The 22739-nt window shown below is 39.3% G+C and overlaps 1 protein-coding gene across 2 annotated transcripts in view; it reads left to right on the forward strand.

The window, feature by feature from the left end:
- The window catches only part of LOC106883657 (uncharacterized), a 189713-nt gene that overhangs the window by 158027 nt on the left and 8947 nt on the right, over positions 1-22739 (forward strand). For both annotated transcript variants that reach the window (XM_052973548.2, XM_052973549.2), the window contains exon 3: positions 6614-6694. In XM_052973548.2, the coding sequence (XP_052829508.1) occupies positions 6614-6694 (81 nt within the window). The remainder of the gene's footprint in view (positions 1-6613; positions 6695-22739) is intronic.

The raw sequence follows: 22739 nt of genomic DNA on the forward strand, positions 1-22739 counted from the left end.
CCCATCATGACTACCCATCTGATAAGGGTACACCAGGTACATGCATCACAACCATATTTGCATGACATGGTGATCTCATATCAAGATAAACAGCGCATGACCTCGCAGGTGGGGCCCAGTTAGAACTTTCTTCAGGTTGAGTAGCCCATCCCGCTCAAACGGTCCCTGAATAAGGTTTGTTTAAGGATGTTGAGCAAAACACCTATGTTTCCAAAGGTGAATTATCCAAACCCCAAAGATTATTATTATTATTATTATTATTATTATTATTATTATTATTATTATTATTATTATTATTATTATTATTATTAAGGTGGCAAGCTGGCAGAATTGGTGCACACCAGGCAAAATGCTTAGTGTTCTGATTTCAAATTCTGCTCAAGTCATCGTTTCTTTTTCTTAGAGGGTCGACGTAATTAACTACTCCCAAAATGTCAGTCCTTGTTCCTATTGTAGAAAGGATTATAATTATCTAGCTAGTACATGTTAATTTAATTAGCTGGCATGTTATCTTGAGGTTTGGTGACAATAAATCTTCTGAAATCACAAGAATCTTCCTTAGGATCTGCAGAAAAGTAGCATCCTACATCCTTGTAGGATGTAGGATGCTACTTTTGTGCAGGTTGACAATGTGATTCTCAATTCCAGTCTGTTACAGTCTCTCAGGTGGCATTTTGGATGTTGTGCCAAGTGCACTGATTACTATAGGAATAATTGTTGTCTTACGCTTCTACAGTCTCTTCAGCTCTCTGCCTAGATCCTGATATGTCTCACTTTTCTCAATATCTTTGGTATCCACTCTTTTATCATATGGCATGATCTTTCACTGTTTGTTTATTTTAATCCACTATAGTCATATGTGGTCTTCTTGCTTCAATAATGGGGTCAGTCTTTATAGAGAAGTCTCATAAAATCCTGTAATTCTCATTCTCTATCACAACCATCGGTACATGTTTGTACCACTTTCCTGTTGTTCTGAAGCCATACACTTAGCTAACATCCTAATGCACTTGTAATATTCCTATGGCAAGCTGGCAGAATCATTAGCACACCTGGCAAAATGCTTAGAGGTATTTTGTCTGTTCTTAGGTTGTGAATTCAAATTCTGCTGAGGTTCATCCTCTTTGGGTTGATAAATTAAGTACCAGTCAAGTACTGAGGTTAATGTGATCGACTATCCCCCTCCCCATAAATTCCAGGCCTTGTGCTTATAATAGAAAGGATTATTATTATTATTATTATTATTATTATTATTATGAAGGTGGTGAGCTGGCAGAATCGTTAGCATCTTGGATGAAATGCTTAGCAGTATTTCGCCCATCGCTATAGATTAAATGCTTAGTGGCATTTCATGTGCCTTTATACTTTGAGTTCAAATGCCACCAAAATCCACTCTGCTTTCCATCCTCCAAGGTCGATTTTACTTTTCATCTTTTCAAGACCGATAAAATAAGTGCCCGCTGAACACTAGGATCGATGTAATCAACTCATCCCCTCCCCCAAATTGTTGCTCTTGTGGCAAAATTTGAAGCCATTATTATTGTTATAAAGGTGGTGAGCTGGCAGAAACGTTAGCACGCCTGGCGAAATGCTTAACCGTATTTTGTCTGCCGTTACGTTCAGAGTTCAAATTCTGCCAAGGTCGACTTTGCCTTTCATCCTTTCGGGGTCGATTAAATAAGTACCAGTTATGCACTGGGGTTGATATAGTCGACTTAATCCCTTTGTCTGTCCTTGTTTGTCCCCTCTGTGTGTAGCCCCTTGTGGGCAGTAAAGAAATAAGAATTGTTAGCTTGCTGGACGAAATGCTATGTTCTGTGTTCAAATTCCACCAAGGTCGACTTTGCCTTTCATCAACTTTGCCTTTCATCAACTTTGCCTTTATGCCTAAATTAGAAAGGATTATTATTATTATTATTATTATTATTATAATTATTATTATTATTGTTATTATCATCATCATTATTATTCTGCTGTTCATATTTGTCCATTTTTTGTATCAAAAATTTTCTTGATAATTATTGCTTAACCTAGGAAACACTGCACCCATTCCCAAATTAAGCCTACTTTTCCAAAGTATGTCCTCAAATTCTTTGTCATTGTTACCAAAATCCTTAATATTGATAATTGACATCATTTAGCTTTTAACTTTTACTTGCTTTAGTCATTAGACTGTGGTCATGTTGGGGCACTGACTTAAGGGGCTTTTTAGTCAAACGAACGAAACTCAGTACCTTTGTTTTTCAAGTTTGGTACTTATTGCGTCAGTCTCTTTTGCTGAACTGTTATGTTATAGGGACATAAACATTTCAACACCGGTTGTCAAGCCATGGCAGGGGCCAAACAGACAAACATTTCGATTATATATGGCCAAAAATAAACATTTGTATCTGGCTTTTGTTGACATGGAGATAGCCTTTGACAGGGTCCCCTGATCCCTTATCTGGTGGACAATGCAGAAGCTAGGGATCGATGGCTGGTTGGTGAGAGCTGTAAAGGCTATGTACAGGAATGCTGTCAGTAAGGTGAAAATCACGAATGAGTACATCAAGGAATTTAGTGTAGAAGTAGGAGTTCAACAGGGATCGGTTCTTAGTCCCCTCTTGTTTTTCATAGTCCTCCAAGCTATAACTGAGGAGTTTAAGTCTGGCTGCCCTTGGGAGCTCCTCTGTGCTGATGACCTTGTTCTTATTGCTGAATCACTACCAGAACTAGAGAAGAAATTATAGGTATGGAAACAAGGATTGAAATCAAAGGGCCTTTTAAGTTAATTTAACCAAGACCAAAGTAGTAATAAGTAGGAAAACAGACAAATCAGAGAGATGGCCTGAGAAATTCAGACAAATGAGAGAGATGGCCTGACTCAATATATAGAAAAGGTGTTGGGAGAAACTCCATATGGTGTATTCAATGCAAACTAGGACACATAAGAAGTGCAGCAGTATCACTAGGAGATTAACGGAGAAAGTTTTTACATGTGGCAGATGTGCAGGTACATTAAACACCAAGAATGTACAAAAAATGGACTCCTATAAATCTCAAGGGGGATCCTTAGAAGTAATAGACAGTTTCTGTTACTTAGGTGACCAAGTTAGTTGTGGGTGAAGTTGTTCTGAAAGCATAGCTGCTAGAATAAGAATAGGCCGGGCGAAGTTCAGAGAGCTTACTACCTCTGTTAGGAATGAAGGCCTCTCCTTCAAAATGAAAAACAGATTGTATGATGCCTGTGTATGAACAGCTATGCTACATGGCAGTGAGACATGAGCTGTGACAACTATGAATATGTGAAGGCTTGAAAAAAACGAAACCAGTATGCTCTGCTGGATGAGTAATGTCAGTGTGCATATATGACAAAGTTTAAGTGATTTGAAAGAAATACTGGGCATCAGATGTTGTGCGCAATGTCATGACTATTTTCAAGTTCTATGTTCCAGGATTTAACATTTTCAAACTTTAAGCTGGTGTAATATTCTACTTATTCTTTTGTCTTTTGTCTTCACTCTGGCATCAAATGGATGCACTGTGCTGATGGACAATAAACAGTTTCTTCTCTTTGGTGACTAAAACATCTGCTTTGTTGTTTTCTGATTTACAGCCTAATTTCATTTTTTTGGGAGACTTATTATCGTTGTTGATATCATCATCATCATCATCATCATTATTATTATTATTATTATTATTCAGTAGTTTTATTTTTATAACGTGCTTTCACTTCACTACCGAGCGCAGCTCTGTGCGCCTTGGGTATGTGCTGTGGTTTGCTGTGGTGCTCTTATGTTTACTGTATTGAAAGTGTTTTGCGTAGAATGTGTGCAGTACCCAGTAGTGCAATTTTCTGTATGTTATATATATTTGTAAGTCCTGGTGTTTTTGTTATGTATTTGTCTGAATATTTTTTTATTATACCTAAGGCACCTACTATGATAGGAATTGTTTCTGTTTTTAGATTCCACATTCGAGTTATCTCTATTTCCAGGTCTTTGTATTTTGAAAGTTTTTCCATTTCTTTTAGAGAAACGTTGTCATCTGCTGGTATTGAAACATCAATTAGAAGGCATTTTTTTCCTTCATGATCTTTGACAACTATATCTGGTCTATTTGCCTTAATTTCTCTATCTGTGTGTATTGGCATATCCCAGAGTATGGTTGCTTTCTCGTTTTCTGTGACCTTTTCTGGCGTGTGTTTATACCATCTTTTTTCTGTTGCTATTCCATAATGTTGGCATAGCTTCCAGTGTATATAGGTCCCAGCTCTGTCGTGTCTGTGAATATATTCCTTCTTAGCCAGGACTGGGCAGCCAGAGATAATATGATTTATTGTTTCTTGTCGATCTCCACATATTCTACAGTTACTTGTTATATTTCTTTTCATTATGTGTTTTTGGTAATTTCTGGTGGGGAGGCTTTGGTCTTGTGCAGCAATTAAAAATCCTTCAGTCTCTGCTTTGAGTCATGAGCTTCTCAGCCATTGCTGGGATTTTTCTCTGTCTATTTCTTTTGCATTTAGTTTAGCCCAGTATTTACCATGTAGGGGCTTTTCTTGCCATCGTTTTATCATGGTCCGTTGCTGTTCTAGTTTTAGTTTGGATTTCATTTGTTTTATAGCTTTTGTTGTTTCTTCTTCTTCTTCTTCGTATTTGTTAGGTAGATTGATTTCTTGTTTGTATTTGTCAGCTTCCTTAAATACTGAAAACAGTTTTTTGTTTTGCTCGTGTTTTGTGGCTATTTGTATTAGTTTTTATTATTATTATTATTATTATTATTATTATTATTATTATTATTACGATTATTATTATTATTACTGTTATTATTATTACTGTCAATGTTATTTTAATGCTCAGTAGGGATTGATCAAGTCTCAGCTTGCAGATCTGGTTTAATTAAAAAATAAATAGCAACTATAACAGTAGCAGTAGAAACATCAAATGCAGCAACAATGATGATGATGACGACATCGACAATGACGGCGACAACGACGATGACCACCACCACCACCACCTTATGTCAAATTATGGCCAGATGTGAGGGATATTGTGTGCAAAAATAGGTTTGCCTTAAGGCAGAAGGGTTGAATACTGGATAATTAGTGGGTGATTAAAGGTAATTAAAGATAATTTGGGATCCTGTGTGATTTTTAGGGATAAACATAATTTTCAAATCATAAATAAATCCATCAACTAATTGAATGACAATTTCCTTAGCAGCAACAACAACAACAAAAACGTGAATTAAGACAAAATCCATTAACTTATGTTTTTGAATCAATATTGGAAATTGGAAGGAGAGGGAGATAAGCAGAACAAAAACAAAGCAAAAGAAACTTAAAAAATAAAATACATCATCATCACATCAACAACAGCTGCTGCCGCCACCACCACCACCACCACCACCACCACCATCATCATCATCATCATTGTTGCCTTTAGTAGAGCACATTTTCAATAGGTTGTTTTGATCAGAGCTGGTTTTGGGACTAAATAACAGCAGCATCAAAGAAAGATACATTAGTTAATGTAGTCCTACATATTCTATGACTGAATAAAAAGATGAGATGGTTACAACTGAAATATCTTTGATAATATGTCTGGGCTGAACATCGATAACAAGATAACAAAGAAGACTCATAAGATAATGTAGTCCTACATCCTCTATGTCCTAATTGTTGTTGTTGGCACTCCATTGCTTACGACGTTGAGGGTTCCCATTGATCCGATCAACGGAACAGCCTGCTCGTGAAATTAACGTGCAAGTGGCTGAGCATTCCACAAACTTACCTTACTTTTACTGGCTTATTTTTGTTGTTTAGCCCTTGGTCAGTCCTGATTCTGTTGTGCCTGTAATTCAAAGGGTCAGCCTTGTCACACTGTGTTACGCTGAATATCCCCAAGAACTACGTTAAGGGTACACATGTCTGTGGAGTGCTCAGCCACTTGCACGTTAATTTCACGAGCAAGCTGTTCCATTGATTGGATCAACTGGAACCCTCGACGTAAGCGATGGAGTGCCAACACAACACAGTCCTGATTCAGTAGACCTGTGATCAATGATATTCCAATAGTGACCATCCTGCATTTTATTCAGATATAGTGTATTTAGGACTCTATTACCTGATGCATCCTTCCTTATTTGGAACTTGCTCAGTCCTTTTTGAACACATATAAAATCAAAGGTGTTCTAGATGTGGGCACCCCAACAATTCCTTCATATTTAGACAACATATCTAGGAGCACATTATCTAATGTACACGACCTCCTTGTTAATGTCCTTGCTTAATTCATGGTCAATCCTTATCCAGCTGGAATAAGATCAAAGATATCCCAGCATCAATCATCCTATCTTTTATTCAAACACAGTGTACCTTGGACTGTAGTTATCCAATGTTCCTTTTAAAAACAGAGAGCAGCATGTGATTTGAGATGTATTTGACTGCTATTCAAGCAGATGAAATACCACTAAACTTTTATCTGGTGTACTATCTGCCAGCTTACCACCTTTATAATAATAATAATAATAATAATAATAATAATAATAATAATAATAATAATAATAATAATGATAATTCTGCTAACTCTTTTTACTTGTTTAAGTGTTTTATTACCTTGATTTCTTTCAGATTATCTTCAAAACGTTTATAAGAAACGAGACAGGATTATTTTTGTTCATGCTCCAGAATACACAGAAGCTATCAATTCACGTAAGTTTTAATCTAAATTTTCAGTTCAATCCTCATACTATCGGTCTTTAAATTTAAAATTGCTATTATATACACACACACACACACACACACACTTGTGCACATAAAACACATAGATACATGCACACATGCACAGAACACAACTCCTTAATTTATACATTACAGATGGTCATGACATCTGGGGCTATAAAAATCTGCAAGATATTCTTAACATTTAAAGGATGATGTACAAAACAAGATGCTTTCCTTCACAACCATGCTATCAAGCAGGAGGGCAGTCAAAATTGTTCACATTCTTTGTTTAATGTTCTTTTGTTATTCACTTACACACACACACACACACACACACACACACACACACACACACACACACACACACACACACACAAGACCCTCCGCCCCACACTTCCTGTCCCATGTCCTACATCATCATCATCATCCAGTGTTTTAAATCTGTGTTTTGTCCCCATTAACAGGGGTGGCTGGATCTACATCAATGCCATAGCAACTGAGGTAGGCAGGTGCAGTCCACTCCAGCCTTTGGGTTGGTTGGCTGATGCCCATTCTCCTTTGCTATCATAAGGCTTTTTTTGGAGCTGGATTTTCTGCAGGGAACATGCCCTTGTTTCCCCCCAACCTCAGTTTCTAGACATGAGTGGTCCCGAGACCAAGGCCTCCACCATGATTTTTAAGAAATGTGGTGGAAAACTAGCTCAGGAAGGCAGAGATACTACTCCTTGAGATCCCTTTTGGAGCCCTACTACATCAGCACCTTTATTCCCATACACACGCATATATGCTCTCATATTGTCATTCTGCCTATCAAATAATTACTCACACACTAACATCCTGAGCCCAACTAAGCAAACACCTCTGTGGTTTCATACTTGTACACATCTATACACATACATACACACCATTGACACACATACACCCCATTGACATACATGCATGTACATCCCCACCTCTTATAATTGTATGATGATGATTCTCATTTACAATCATCACATGTTTTGACAATTGTACACATACATACATACATACATACAGCAGTCTATCGTGGACAAACAATCGGGTCACCAACTCTCACTTTGAAGGGTATGCCTTTGCTATTCAAGAACAAGAAATAGCAACCAAATTCCTAATAAACAAACGGGACAGAGAGGCGGGCAAAGCGCCACAATGTAATAATCGATGCAGACTCTGTGGAATCAGTATCGAAGATATCACCCACATCATTAGCAGCTGTCCAAAAATGTCATCACGGTATTACCTACCTATGAGACATGATGTTGTGGCCAAGACACTGTACAATGAAATCCGCCGACAGGATAACCCCGAGGCTAAGGAGATGAAAACCCATAATGAGGTAGAGGCCATTACCACTCACAATATGAAAGAGTATTGGTGGAATGTCCCAATAAAAACCTCAATAAAGTGCAGACATAATAGACCGGATATAGTAATCTGGGACAGAGAAGAGAAACTGTGTACAGTAGTAGAAATCAGCTGTCCTACGGATGTCAACATCACGCTAAAGATTAGAGAAAAAGAGAACAACTACGCCGAGCTACTGAGAAATTTGCAGATACTCCACCCAGACTACAAGTTCAGATTCATACCTGTGATTGTTGGGGCATTGGGATATGTAACAAACTGCCTCAACAAAAACCTGGAAAAATTAGGGTTCTCAAAACCTGAAAGAATAAAGCTGATTAGAAGACTACAGATTCAAGCCATCAATGGAACTGTAAAGATATGTAAAACTTTCCAAAAATTTAGCACATAAATACATATGCATGCATCTAAAATGCATCCATAAAACAAACATACAAATCTGCGCATACACTAACACCAAATACTGCACACACACATATGCACAAATACCTAGATGATGTTGATAAAAGTTCCAATGGAGGAGCCTTGAATCTATGTTAGAGTCCGGCTCTTTCTCTATGGACAAGAAATACTGAAATGAAACTGATTGATATACATACACACACACATACATACATACATACAAGCAAACAAACAATGTGTTTGCAGTGCCAGTACTCATACCAACATTTGGACAGCTTGATTGGACACTTGATAAAATCCAAGTCAATAATGTAAAAACCCAGAAGATACTAACCAGCACTCATAATTTCCACATCAGCAGTAATGTAGACTGCCTCTTCCTAAAACATCTGCTGGGATTTTCCAGTCTACACTGACAGAACAATCCAAGTTAATCGACCAGACATAATTATTCAAGACATGAGAGAAAATACTTGCAGACTAATAGATGTAAGTGTTCCCATTGATAAAAATATATCTGTGAAGGAGTTTGACAAACTTAGTAAATATAAGGACCTGGAAATTGAAATTCAAAAGATGTGGAATCTTTAAGCAAAAACTGTCCCTGTTATTGTAGGTGCCCTAAGGGATGCCGTAAACATTTTGACAACATCCCAGGAGAACCATGTCTCAAGGAAATCCCAAAGATTGTGCTGACAAGTACTGTCCACATCCTTAGAAAAACCTCATGAATTTAAATGTCTGTCTTGTATTATATGGAGGTATTTCCATGAGATCTAGTATGGAACCCCATCGTCTCTTAGTTGCCAGACGTGGCTGGCCAGTGATATTATGTATCTCCTTTCCAGAACTCTGAAGTGATAATCCCCAATTGTTACCTTTGAATAGTGAGGTATTTTTTTTCCATAATCCCATAAACCGGCCTTCCCCATTTTTAATATATATATAGAAATATATATATATATATATATGTATGTATTATATACTATATATGTTATATATAATATATATTATATGTATTATCCCAGACCGGGCGTTGTGTGTGTTTATTGAGCGAAAACACCTAAAGCTTCACGAGGCTCTGGCAGGGGTGGTGGTGACTCTTGCTGTACTCTTTCACCCTAACTTTCTCTCACTCTTTCTTCCTGTTTCTTGAGTAAAGCTGCGATGGACTGGCATCCCGTCCAAGCGGGGGGGGGGGGGCGGAACATATACACCATAGAAACCAGGAAACCGGGCCCATGAGCCTGGCTAGGCTTTAAAAGGGCGCATAAAAAAAAAATGTATTATATCACCATCACCATCATCATTATCATCATCATCATTTAATGTCTATTTTCCATGCTGGCATGTTGGATGGTTTGACCAGAATTGGTAAGGCCTTTCCTAATACCAACCACTCCACAGAGTGTTCTGGGTGCTTTTTATGTGGCACCAGCACGAGTGCTTTTAATGTGACACCAGCACGAGAGCTTTTTATGTGGCACCAGCACCAGTGTCAAGTCTGCTGTGGTGGATAGGTCTTGAATAGAACAAGGTACCAGATATCTCAGTCCTTTGTCATCTTCTACATAAGGCTCAGTGTCTTGAGATCAACCTTCGATACTTTGTCTCATATCTTCTTGAGTCTCCCTCTTCTATAAGTTCCATCCACTTTAAGTGATTGGCACTTCTGCATGCAACTGTCTACATCCATATGCATCACATGATGAAACCAGCACAGTCTTCTCTCCTGCACACTATATCTAATTCTTCTTGTGACCAATGTTTTCCTCAATACGCTAGCACTCTGTTGCACATATAAACTGACATTGCATATCCAGCAGGCTATACTAGCTTCATTCCTCTCAAGCCTTCACATGTCTTCTGCATTTTGGGGCCATGTCTCATGACCATGTAGTATTGCTCTTTGTACACATGCATCATACCGTCTTCCTTTCACTTGGAGAGAAGCATTTTGGTTGCCAAGAGAGGTAAAAGCACTCTAAAAGTTTCTCCTATTTTTATTCTAGTCATTACACTTTTGATGCATCCTCCCTCACATATAATTAGGTCCTCTAAGTAGCATAAAATTAATTATCCACTTCCTCTAAAGAGCCTCTGGGGCATTTGAAAAAAATTGATTTCCTGAATATCTGTAGTTTTTATGACTCCTGTGGATCTTCCTACTTCCTTTGATAATCTACAAACTCTACTTTCTCTGATAACCTTCCTGTTATTCCATTGCTTATACTGGGTACAATTCCTGTATACACCTTTTCTACATACTAAGCAGGGCCATTTACCTGTTGGAGGAAAGGTCCTGTCTGTTTTCCTGCTTACTTGAACCCTTAGGCTCTGCTAAGTTAATATTAAGACCCTTTGCTTCTAGGTTTTGCTTCCTCAACTAGAATTTCTTCTCTAGTTCTGTTGCAGAATCTGCTATAAGACTAAGATCATCAGCATATAATATTTCCCAAGTGGTAACCAGTCTTGAATTCCCCTGCTATGGCCTGGACAATAATGATGAATAGGAAGGGACTGGCACTTAAACCCTAATGAATGTCTACCTGTACATAGATTCATCACTATACTCACGGTTAACTTTTACCAACTGACTGAACCTCTGAACATGGCTTATACAGCTTTCACAAGCTATTTGTCTACCCCTAGCTTCTTCAGAGCCCACCATATCACACAGTAGGGTACTCTGTCAAAAGCTTTTGCTGAGTCAACAAACACCAAGTACAATGTTTTTTTCCCCTTGGTCAAATACTTCTCCTGAAGTTGCCTGACTGTAAAGATAGCATCAGTTGTGATTCTCCCCACCACAAAACCAAATTGCCCCCCCCCCCCACACACATGGTGGTAGGAAGGGCATCCAGCCGTAGAAACTTTGCCAGATTGGATTGGAGCCTGGTACAGCCTTCTGGCTTGCCAGTCCTCAGTCAAATCGTCCAACCCATGCCAGCATGGAAAGCGGATGTTAAACGATGATGACAATGATGATGATGATATATAAAAAATATATACATACATACACACACATACAGAGACAATGAAATTTAGGGAGAGTTGATGTTTTATTAAAAGTAGTAGTGTTGATGGTAGCAGTGGGAGTAATAATAAAAGAGAGAGAAAGAGTGGGTATGTGAGAGAAAGAGGGAGATGACATACAACTTTGTTAAGCCAGGTCTCTTTGACAGAAATTGCTGTCACCAACATACTGAATACTATCATTTTTGTGATGACCGCTCCCCATTATTTCTCATTATTTTCCCCATCCTAAAATAGGCCAGCATCCTTGAAGTCATGTCTCATGCCTGTAGCTATACAATGGTAAAAAACTAACTAAATAAATAAATGGTAAAAAACTAACTAAATAAATAAATGATAGAAACTTTCCAAATTGAAAAGAAATCCCCCCCCCTCTCTCTCTCTCTCTCTCTTGCTCTCTCTCTCTCTCTCTCTTGCTCTCTCTCTCTCTCTCTCTTGCTCTCTCTCTCTCTCTCTCTTGCTCTCTCTCTCTCTCTCTTGCTCTCTCTCTCTCTCTCTTGCTCTCTCTCTTGCTCTCTCTCTCTCTCTTGCTCTCTCTCTCTCTCTCTCTCTCTCTCTCTTGCTCTCTCTCTCTCTTGCTCTCTCTCTCTCTTGCTCTCTCTCTCTCTCTCGCTCTCTCTCTCTCTTGCTCTCTCTCTCTCTCTCTCTCTCTTGCTCTCTCTTCCTCTCTCTCCCTCTTGCTCTCTCTCTCTCTCATGCTCTCTCTCTCTTGCTCTCTCTCTCTTGCTCTCTCTCTCTTGCTCTCTCTCTCTCTTGCGCTCTCTCTCTCTTGCTCTCTCTCTCTCTCTCTCTCTCTCTCTCTCTCTCTCTTACTTCATCTATCTATCTCTGTGGTGGTGGTGGTGGTAGCCAGGGCAGTCAGAGATGATGGTGATGCAAAACATCATATACTGCATTACTTGCCCCAAATTCAAGGAAAATTATATTGGTGAAACCGTGAAACCAATAATTCCCTTTGCCAACGTGCAAGAATCCACAGACAGCAAATCCAACAAGTGGAACTACAGAAAATTCCACTGAGCAAACATTTGGGAATATATGGAGAAGGAAAATTCAAGATCTTCCCCTTCTATAAATGCTCAAGGAATGACACAAACTTCCGAAAGACAACATAAAGTTCTTACCAAAATTAAATGGTTGAAAAAAGAAAAGAGCAAACATTTGGAAATATGTGAAGAAGGAAAATTCAGAGAACGACCCAAAGTTCCAAAAGACAATGGAACTATATTTCATAAAAAAGTCCTCAACAAAAATTAAATGGTTGTCTCTGAGTGGTTGGCGTTAGGAAGGGCATCCAGCTGTAGAAACTCTGCCAAATTAGATTGGAGCCTGGTGTTGCCATCCGGTTTCACCAGTCCTCAGTCAAATCGTCCAACCCATGCTAACATGGAAGGCGGACATTAAACGATGATGATGATGATGATGACATCAATATACAAGGAGACTCCATCAAATCAAATGGAATAAATTGAGGTTACAACGACACCATATCAAGATACCAACATTCCCAGAAAATATAATTGGGAAGAAGTAATGTGAATACTAAAACATACATGTTTGGCCCCTCCAAGTGTAACCTGTAGGAAACCAATCATCACTGGGGAGAAGGTATATTTCCATGGACATTCCGGTTTCCTTCCCCACCCCTCCTATTCAGATTATATTTATGATTACTTATGATTTGTAAATTCCTGATCCTTTGATTTAGATTGTATTTGTAATTGAGGAACACTTTCCCATACTTAAACTTTTTTCAGATTGTGTGGCTGTGTGGTAAGTAGCTTGCTTACCAACCACATGGTTCTGGGTTCAGTCCCACTGTGTGGCACCTTGGGCAAGTGTCTTCTACTATAACCTCGGGCCGACCAAAGCCTTGTGAATGGATTTGGTAGACGGAAACTGAAAGAAGCCCGTCGAATTATGTATATATATATATATATATATATATATATATGTATATGTATGGGTGTTTGTGTGTCTGTGTTTGTCCCCCCTCCATCTCTTGACAACCGATGCTGGTGTGTTTACGTCCCCGTAACTTAGCGGTTCGGCAAAAAGAGACAGATAGAATAAGTACTAGGCTTACAAAGAATAAGTCCTGGGGTCGATTTGCTCGACTAAAGGCGGTACTCCAGCATGGCCGCAGTCAAATGACTGAAACAAGTAAAAGAGAAATAAAAGAGAAATACTTACTTAAAAAATCACTCTTTCCGAAAAATAGCCATACACAGCTAAATCAAATACATCTGGAATTTTAATTAAAAAAAAAAAATACAACCATTTCCCCCCCCCCCCCACCTTCTTTAATGAAAACAAAAGAATAAAAAAAACATGATCTTGACATGTGATTATAATTCTTTTCTTTCCCACCCAAAAGGTCACTAAGTGGAAAAAACAAACAACATATATAATCCTAATCAAACAAGTCTGACCACACTGATACAAAAACCAGGCCTCTTTTACCTTACCTCCCTCTTAAACTTTTTTCTTCTTTCCTTTCCCTTCCTTCACAGTCCCCCAAAACACACTCCTGCTTTCTTTTCTCCTCTCTCTCCCTTTCTAAAACATCATCAGTTTCAATTTTGTATAAAAAGGCAAAGCAAACTTACGGTAAACCACCTTTTTGATAAATCTTGTAAGTGAAGAAAGTGCTAAAAATGTAAATAAAAATATATATAATCATTGAACATTCTGACTAACTTGTTATTCTCAATATACAATATCTGTACATCACTTCAAAAACTCTCTACATATACATAATATATATATATATATATATCTGCGATCCATGGGACGAGCCGTTTTAGCGATGCGTCCTGCCCAAGCTCGTCGAAACGCCAGTGTTAAAACGTGGGTGGCTGATGAAGGAGAATGTTCTCTATGTGGCTCGTGTGTTCTCGTCTACGTTTGTTTGCAATGTCCTGTACCCAGATATGCACCTATACATACAGGTGGATATCGGTATGCACATACCTGTACGTATATATGCATATACTCATTTACTATTTGTTTTTATATATATATATATATATACACAAATATATATATATATATATATATATATATATATATATATATATACATACATACATATATATAGATATACGGCATTTCGAGCGTGGCCGTTTTCGTGCGGGTGACACGTAAAAGCACCCACTACACTCTCTGAGTGGTTGGCGTTAGGAAGGGCATCCAGCTGTAGAAACTCTGCCAGATTAGATTGGAGCCTGGTGTTGCCATCCGGTTTCACCAGTCCTCAGTCAAATCATCCAACCCATGCTAGCACATACAGATACATACACAGACACACACATATATATATACATCATCATCATCGTTTAACGTCCGCTTTCCATGCTAGCATGGGTTGGACGATTTGACTGAGGACTGGTGAAACCGGATGGCAACACCAGGCTCCAGTCTGATTTGGCAGAGTTTCTACAGCTGGATGCCCTTCCTAACGCCAACCACTCAGAGAGTGTAGTGGGTGCTTTTACGTGTCACCCGCACGAAAACGGCCACGCTCGAAATGGTGTCTTTTATGTGCCACCCGCACAAGCCAGTCCAGGGGCACTGGCAACGATCTCGCTCGAAAATCCTACAGGAGCCAGTCAGGCGGTACTGGCAACGGCCACGCTCAAAATGGTGCATCTCATGTGCCACCCGCACAAGAACCAGTCCAGGGGCACTGGCAACGATCTTACTTGGCTTGCCGGGTCTTCTCACGCACAGCCCATTTCCAAAGGTCTCGGTCCGTAGTCATCGCCTCGGTGAGGCCCAATGTACGAAGGTCTTGCCTCACCACCTCAGCCCAGGTCTTCCTGGGCCTACCTCTTCCACGGGTTCCCTCAACTGTTAGGGTGTGGCACTTTTTCACGCAGCTATCCTCCTCCATTCTCACCACATGTCCATACCAGCGCAATCGTCTCTCTTGCACGCCACAACTGATGCTTCTAATGTTCAGCTTTTCTCTCAAGATACTTACACTCTGACGGGTATTCACATTGACATTACACATCCAACGGAGCATACTGGCTTCATTCCTTGCGAGCTTACGTATGTCCTCAGCAGTTACAGCCCATGTTTCACTGCCATGTAGCATGGTTGTTCGTACGCATGCGTCATACAGTCTGCCTTTTACTCTGAGTGAGAGTCCCTTTGTCGCCAGCAGGGGTAAGAGCTCTCTAAACTTTGCCCAGGCTATTCTTATTCTAGCAGCTACACTTTCAGCGCACCCACCCCCACTACTAACTTGGTCGCCCAGATAGCGGAAGCTATCGACTACCTCTAGTTTTTCACCCTGGAATGAGATAGAAGTTGTTTCCTGTTTGTTTGCAGTCTTTATTGCACCTGAACATCTGCCACAAACAAAAACTAACTTGCTAGTTAACCTGCCTTTGATGTTGCTGCACCTCTTATGTGTCCATAGCTTGCACTGGGTACATCTTATAGAGTTACTACCTACTCCTTTTCTACATACTGAGCAGGGCCATCTACCTGAAGGGGTTTGTGTTTTATCTACCTTCCTACTTATTAGGATTTTGGTTTTAGCTAGGTTGACTCTAAGGCCCTTCAATTCTAGACCTTGCTTCCACACCTGAAACTTCTCTAGTTCTGATAGTGACTCCGCAATTAGGGCAAGGTCATCAGCATAGAGGAGCTCCCAGGGGCAACCTGTCTTGAACTCTTCTATGATTGCCTGGAGGACTATGGTAAATAATAGGGGGCTGAGGACGGAACCTTGGTGGACCCCTACCTCTACCCGGAATTCATTGCTGTACTCATTTCCAACCCTCACCTTACTGGCCGCATCTCTGTACATGGCTCGCACAGCTCTCACTAGCCATTCTTCTATCCCAAGTTTCCTCATTGACCACCAGATAAGGGATCGGGGGACCCTGTCAAAGGCTTTCTCCATGTCAACGAAAGCCAGGTACAGAGGTTTATCCTTGGCTAGGTATTTCTCTTGCAACTGTCTCACTAGAAATAAGGCATCAGTAGTGCTTTTACCTGGCACGAACCCAAACTGCATCTCATCTAAATTGATTCGCTCCCTAATTAGTTGGGCTATGACCCTCTCTGTAACTTTCATAACCTGATCTAACAGCTTGATGCCTCTGTAATTATTTGTATCTAAAGCGTCCCCTTTACCTTTGTAGCAGTTGACTATGATGCTGCTACACCAGTCATAGGGTATGACTCCTTCGTGTATCACCTGGTTCGTAATACGGGTGACTAGGCTATAGCCAACACTGCCAGATATTTTGAGCATCTCTGCAGTGATTCCTGATGGGCCGGGGGCTTTCCCGGTCTTCATACTCTTAATTGCTTTATCTACCCTGGTACTATCAACTCGGATAGCTGGTCCCTCTATTGGGTCGACATAAGGCAGGCTCTCTTTCTCCCATTCATTCTCTTTATTAAGCAATCTATCGTAGTGGCATCTCCAGACCTCTTTCTTTGCATCCTCATTTAATGCAAGCATACCATCATCCATGCGAACACATTTCTCTCCTACAACATCACTATTCTCTCTCCTACACTGTCTTGCAACCCGAAATACCTCGAGTCTTTGGTCCTCACGGCGCAGAACATTGGCAAATCTTTCCTTATCTGCTTCCCCTCTGGCTAAATAAACCTGTCGCCTAGCCTCCCTTCTGGCACATTGGTACAATTCCCTGCTACCACCGTTCTTCCAGTCCTTCCAAGCTTGTTTCTTTTGTCTAATAGCCCTGTCTACCTCCTTGTTCCACCACCACGTTACTCTGGGTTGGGAGGGGACCTTACACCACCCACAAATCTGGTCGGTGGCTTTCAACAGGTTGTCCCGCAGAAATCTCCAATTGTCTTCCACGTTGTATGATGCTATATCCCCTTCTATTTCGTTAAATGCTTCAAGTAACTTGTCTCTAAGTCTCTGTCCGTTTGCAGGGTCTTTAAGCTTCCACACCCTTCTTCTCCAAGCCTGTCTAATTCTGGGCACCCATTTTGCCTTGATCCCAAAGTCGCTAACTACTAATCTATGTTGTGGGGTACATTCTTCGCCAGGGTAGGTTTTGGCATTTATAAGCCGCCCTCTTTCCCTATTTCTGGCGAGGATGTAGTCGATTTGGCTAGAGTGTCTGCCGGAGCGGTAGGTGACTAGGTGACTGGCAGGTTTCCTGAAGTTGGTATTGCAGACCATAAGATTGGTTGCATCACAGAACTCCAGCAGTCTGGTTCCCTCCTCGTTGCGGGAACCGAAGCCATAGCCTCCATGTATGCCATGGAAGCCCCCAGCACGACGTCCGACATGACCGTTGAAGTCTCCAGCCACAAAGAGAAGGTCCCTGTCACTCGTCGACGAGGTAGTTTGCAAGAGGGTGTCATAGAATTGGTCTTTCAGACCATCTGGTAGCCCAGGTTGAGGTGCATAGGCTGAGATGACAGTAGCTAATCTATGATGAAGCACTAGTCTGATCTTAAGTACTCTGTCACTTACTCTAACGACCTCGATTACCTTATCCACCCATTTCTCCGCTAGAAGTATTCCTACGCCCCCGACCCCGTCAGTGTTCCCTGCCCAGAAAATCTTGTACCTGTGTTCTTTGCCTGTGAGGAACCTTGCAGAACCTCCTCTCCATCTTACTTCCTGGATGCAGCACATATCTACGCATCTCCGTTCAAGCATCTCAACAATTTCACCAGATCTACCTTTCAGCGTGCCGACGTTGAGAGTGCCAATCCTAACAGTATGGGTGTGGGCCTGTAGCCTGGGAAGAGGAAAAGCAGTGTCGTGTACCTGAAAAGAAAACTTGCAATTGGAAGAATTCATAAGCAAAACATTACCTACAACCTGCAAACATTTCTCAACCTTAATGCGCTACCCAAAGGTAGGGGAGAGGATGGCCAAGGCCACTAGATGGGTTCCGGGAGACAGCCGAGGTTGACAGGATGACAAAGGGATGAACTTCCGGTGGAGGGGGCGGGATGACAGAGGAATGAACTTCCGGTGGAGGGGGTGGGATGACAGAGGAATGAACTTCCGGTGGAGGGGGTGGGATGACAGAGGAATGAACTTCCGGTGGAGGGGGTGGGATGACAGAGGAATGAACTTCCGGTGGAGGGGTGGGATGACAGAGGAATGAACTTCCGGTGGAGGGGTGGGATGACAGAGGAATGAACTTCCGGTGGAGGGGGTGGGATGACAGAGGAATGTACTTCCGGTGGAGGGGTGGGATGGCAGAGGAATGAACTTCCGGTGGAGGGGGTGGGATGACAGAGGAATGAACTTCCGGTGGAGGGGGTGGGATGACAGAGGAATGAACTTCCGGTGGAGGGGGTGGGATGACAGAGGAATGAACTTCCGGTGGAGGGGGTGGGATGACAGAGGAATGAACTTCCGGTGGAGGGGGTGGGATGGCAGAGGAATGAACTTCCGGTGGAGGGGGTGGGATGACAGAGGAATGAACTTCCGGTGGAGGGGGTGGGAGGGCGGGTTACCGCCAGCGAGTAGAGAGGGCTCTTAATTGTAGATTTTAAATATTTGAGAGACAACAATGCATAAATCGTAATTTTTTAAAAGAGCAATGAATTCTGGGTGATTAGAATATAACGTAGCATGAATTTAGGAAGCTTAGAAAATGAATAAGCATGAATTTAAGACAACAACTGAATTCAATTGAATTTCATGGAGAGAAACAAGATAAATAATAAGGGACAAAACTAAAGCGCAAGGTATTGAGATGTTTGAGGCCGTAAATAAATAAAAATCTCTATCTTATCTGCATCTTGGGTATTTCGTCGTAGTACGTCAGCGAGATAATTTAGAATGGGTTTCTCATTTATATATAGCCAGAACCTGAAGACCTTAAAGGAAAAACTACGAAGGGGGAGAGAGAGGATGGAGGGGTAGACAGAGGCATGGCGGGAGAAAAGATCATCATCATCATCATCATATATATATATAAAGAGAGAGAGAGAGAGAGAGGGGGGACCAGTCAAGCAGCACATCACGCTGTAATTCTTGGGCTGAGAAATCAACACTTAAAAGCCATAATTTTAAGGAGCGATAAGAATTTTTGAATAAAGGAAAATGGGTAGTGGTGGTGGGTAGGTACCGCCAGCGAGTAGAGAGGGCTCTTAATTGTAGATTTTAAATATTTGAGAGACAACAATGCATAAATCGTAATTTTTTAAAAGAGCAATGAATTCTGGGTGATTAGAATATAACGTAGCATGAATTTAGGAAGCTTAGAAAATGAATAAGCATGAATTTAAGACAACAACTGAATTCAATTGAATTTCATGGAGAGAAACAAGATAAATAATAAGGGACAAAACTAAAGCGCAAGGTATTGAGATGTTTGAGGCCGTAAATAAATAAAAATCTCTATCTTATCTGCATCTTGGGTATTTCGTCGTAGTACGTCAGCGAGATAATTTAGAATGGGTTTCTCATTTATATATAGCCAGAACATATATATATATATATATATATATATATATATATATATATGTGTGTGTTGTGTGTGTGTGTGTGTGTGTGTGTGTGTGTATATACACATGCATACACATGTGGACACGCACACTCACATAAACTTGTATACGCAATCATATACACACATTTATATTTACACATACATAAACATCTAAACGTTTACTTATATTTTTTTAAAAATAAAAATAAAGATAAAAAATACATCTACACAAATATGCTCCCATACTTATTCACAAGTACATTCATATTTGAATATATAAACAAACCTATGTTTTAATAAATACATTTTTACACAAAAATATCCATACATCCAAAAAATCATACGTAAATGCATATTTATATATTTTAAAAAAATAATATTGATAAGAGTCAGAACAAGGGTAAGAGTGAAAATATAAATGATAATGCTATATATACACATATATATATGTATATATGTATATATGTATATGTATATGTATATGTATTTGTATGTATGTATGTATGTGCATGCGTGTGTTTGCGTATGTATTCATGTATGTATTCATGTATGTATATGTATATGCGAATCTGTTTATTTGATTAGGTAATAGGCGTAGATGTATAGCTATGTGTATGTGCATGAATCTATTTCTATTTATACATGTGTGTATATGTAGATGGATACATATGTGTATATGGGGAAACACACACATGTGTATATTTGTATATGCCTGGGTACGTATGTGCATATGTATAAATGTGGACGTATGAGTGTGTGTATATATATAGGTGTGTATATAGATATATATATGTGTGTGTGTGTGTGTATATATGTATATATATGTATACATATGTATATACGGGTGCACATGTGTATGTATGTGTATATGTGCATATATATATATGTATATGTGTGTGTGTGTGTATCAGTATGCATGTATATGTGTGTGTTTGTGTATGTGTATTTATGTATGTATGTACGCTCTTACACATTGATTGGTATGTGTTGTCCAACCCACTATCCGGCAGCGTCCAATTCTATAACGGTTTTTTTCAAATGAATCAAGCCATAACCTTATCCATCTATTGTTTCATAATCGGTCATAATGTCTTACGTTTAAGATGATTCCCATGCTTTCCCTGATGAGAAGGTTACAATTTTAATATCAAAGATCCCTATGGATCACACAGATTGTAATCCTTTGAAACATATGTAGGAATAAAGTATGCAATTATAACATGCGTTTTCTCCAATCCTTAAATTCTTAAATATACTCAAATACCCAAAATTTCAAGGAGTTCCTGCCTTAAAAACAGGAGCTAACCACAGTTATTTTGTGTTCTTTGCTACATTGGTTTCTATTAACCCATTTATTCTATCAGAAGAATTTTTATTCATTAAGATAGAAGAAATACACATAAATATATATATACATATATATATATATATATATATATATATATATATATATATATATATATATATATATATATATATTTATATATATATATATATATATATATATATATATATATATATATATATATATATATATATATATATATATATATATATATATATATATATATATATATATATTTATATATATATATATATATATATATATATATACACACACACACACACACACACACACACACACACACACACACACACACACACACACACACGTATATATAATATCATATTATATTATATTATATTGTATATATATATGGGAGAATGTAGGAAAAAAAACAACAACAAACGAGGACAGGTGGTGTAAACAACAAAAGGATGTATTAGTTTGACGCTCGGGAATACAGAAAGTCTTTAACGTTTTGAGCTACGCTCTTCAACAGAAAGAATACGGAGAAAACAAGGAGAAAAACACGGAGAAAAAAAAAAAAATTGAATGGTGTTTGGTCAGCGATCTAATATATATATATATATATATATATGTATATGTTTTATGCATATTATAAATTACGTATATGTGCATAGGTCATGATCATCATTTGATATCTGTTTACCGTGCTGTCATGGGTTGGATGGTTTGGTAGTTGCAGGCAGGTCAGATACCTACCAAACTCTACTGTCTGCTTTGGCTTGCTCTTCCTAGCACCACCCAATTCACAGAGGATACTGGGTACATTTCAGATCAATAAGATTACCATGTAACGTGCAAAACAAGACTCCCTCATGTGAGGAGGAGCATTGAAGGAGATGGCCTTATGCTTAGTGATGAGAGGTTAAGCTATAAAAGAGGGAGAGAAGCAGGTGTCTTTCAGAAAAGGAGGCATATGGCTACCTAGAGAGAGGGAGAGAGAGGTGGTGAAGATGTCACAGGGTGTATCTAGGTTTGAGGGAAGTGTATACAAGTTATGCAGTGTGCAGAAGATTGGATAGAATAAGTAAGCATGTCATTTCACAAGAATCAAAAAGTGAGTGGGAATATAATGCAAACGTCAATGACATACAGCTGCAGCAATGTTTGATCAATTTGGGTATTGTTCAATAAAATACTAAAATAATTATCAAAACAAGTAAATACAAGCTGTGACATGACTTTATGGGAAATCAATATATTGTGAAATCAATGAAGAGCTCAAACTCAAAATGAACCACATCAATCTATTACATAATTGCATTTCAGCTGATTCCATTGACATTAAACATTTACTTTAGTGACTCTCCAAATTATTGGTGACGTTTAGATCATGAAGAATGGCTAGAATGGTCTGCCAAAGCAGAATTGTTAACACATC

The sequence above is a fragment of the Octopus bimaculoides genome, chromosome Z, assembly GCF_046866305.1.
Source record: "Octopus bimaculoides isolate indiv1 chromosome Z, ASM4686630v1, whole genome shotgun sequence".
Lineage (NCBI taxonomy): Eukaryota > Metazoa > Mollusca > Cephalopoda > Octopoda > Octopodidae > Octopus > Octopus bimaculoides.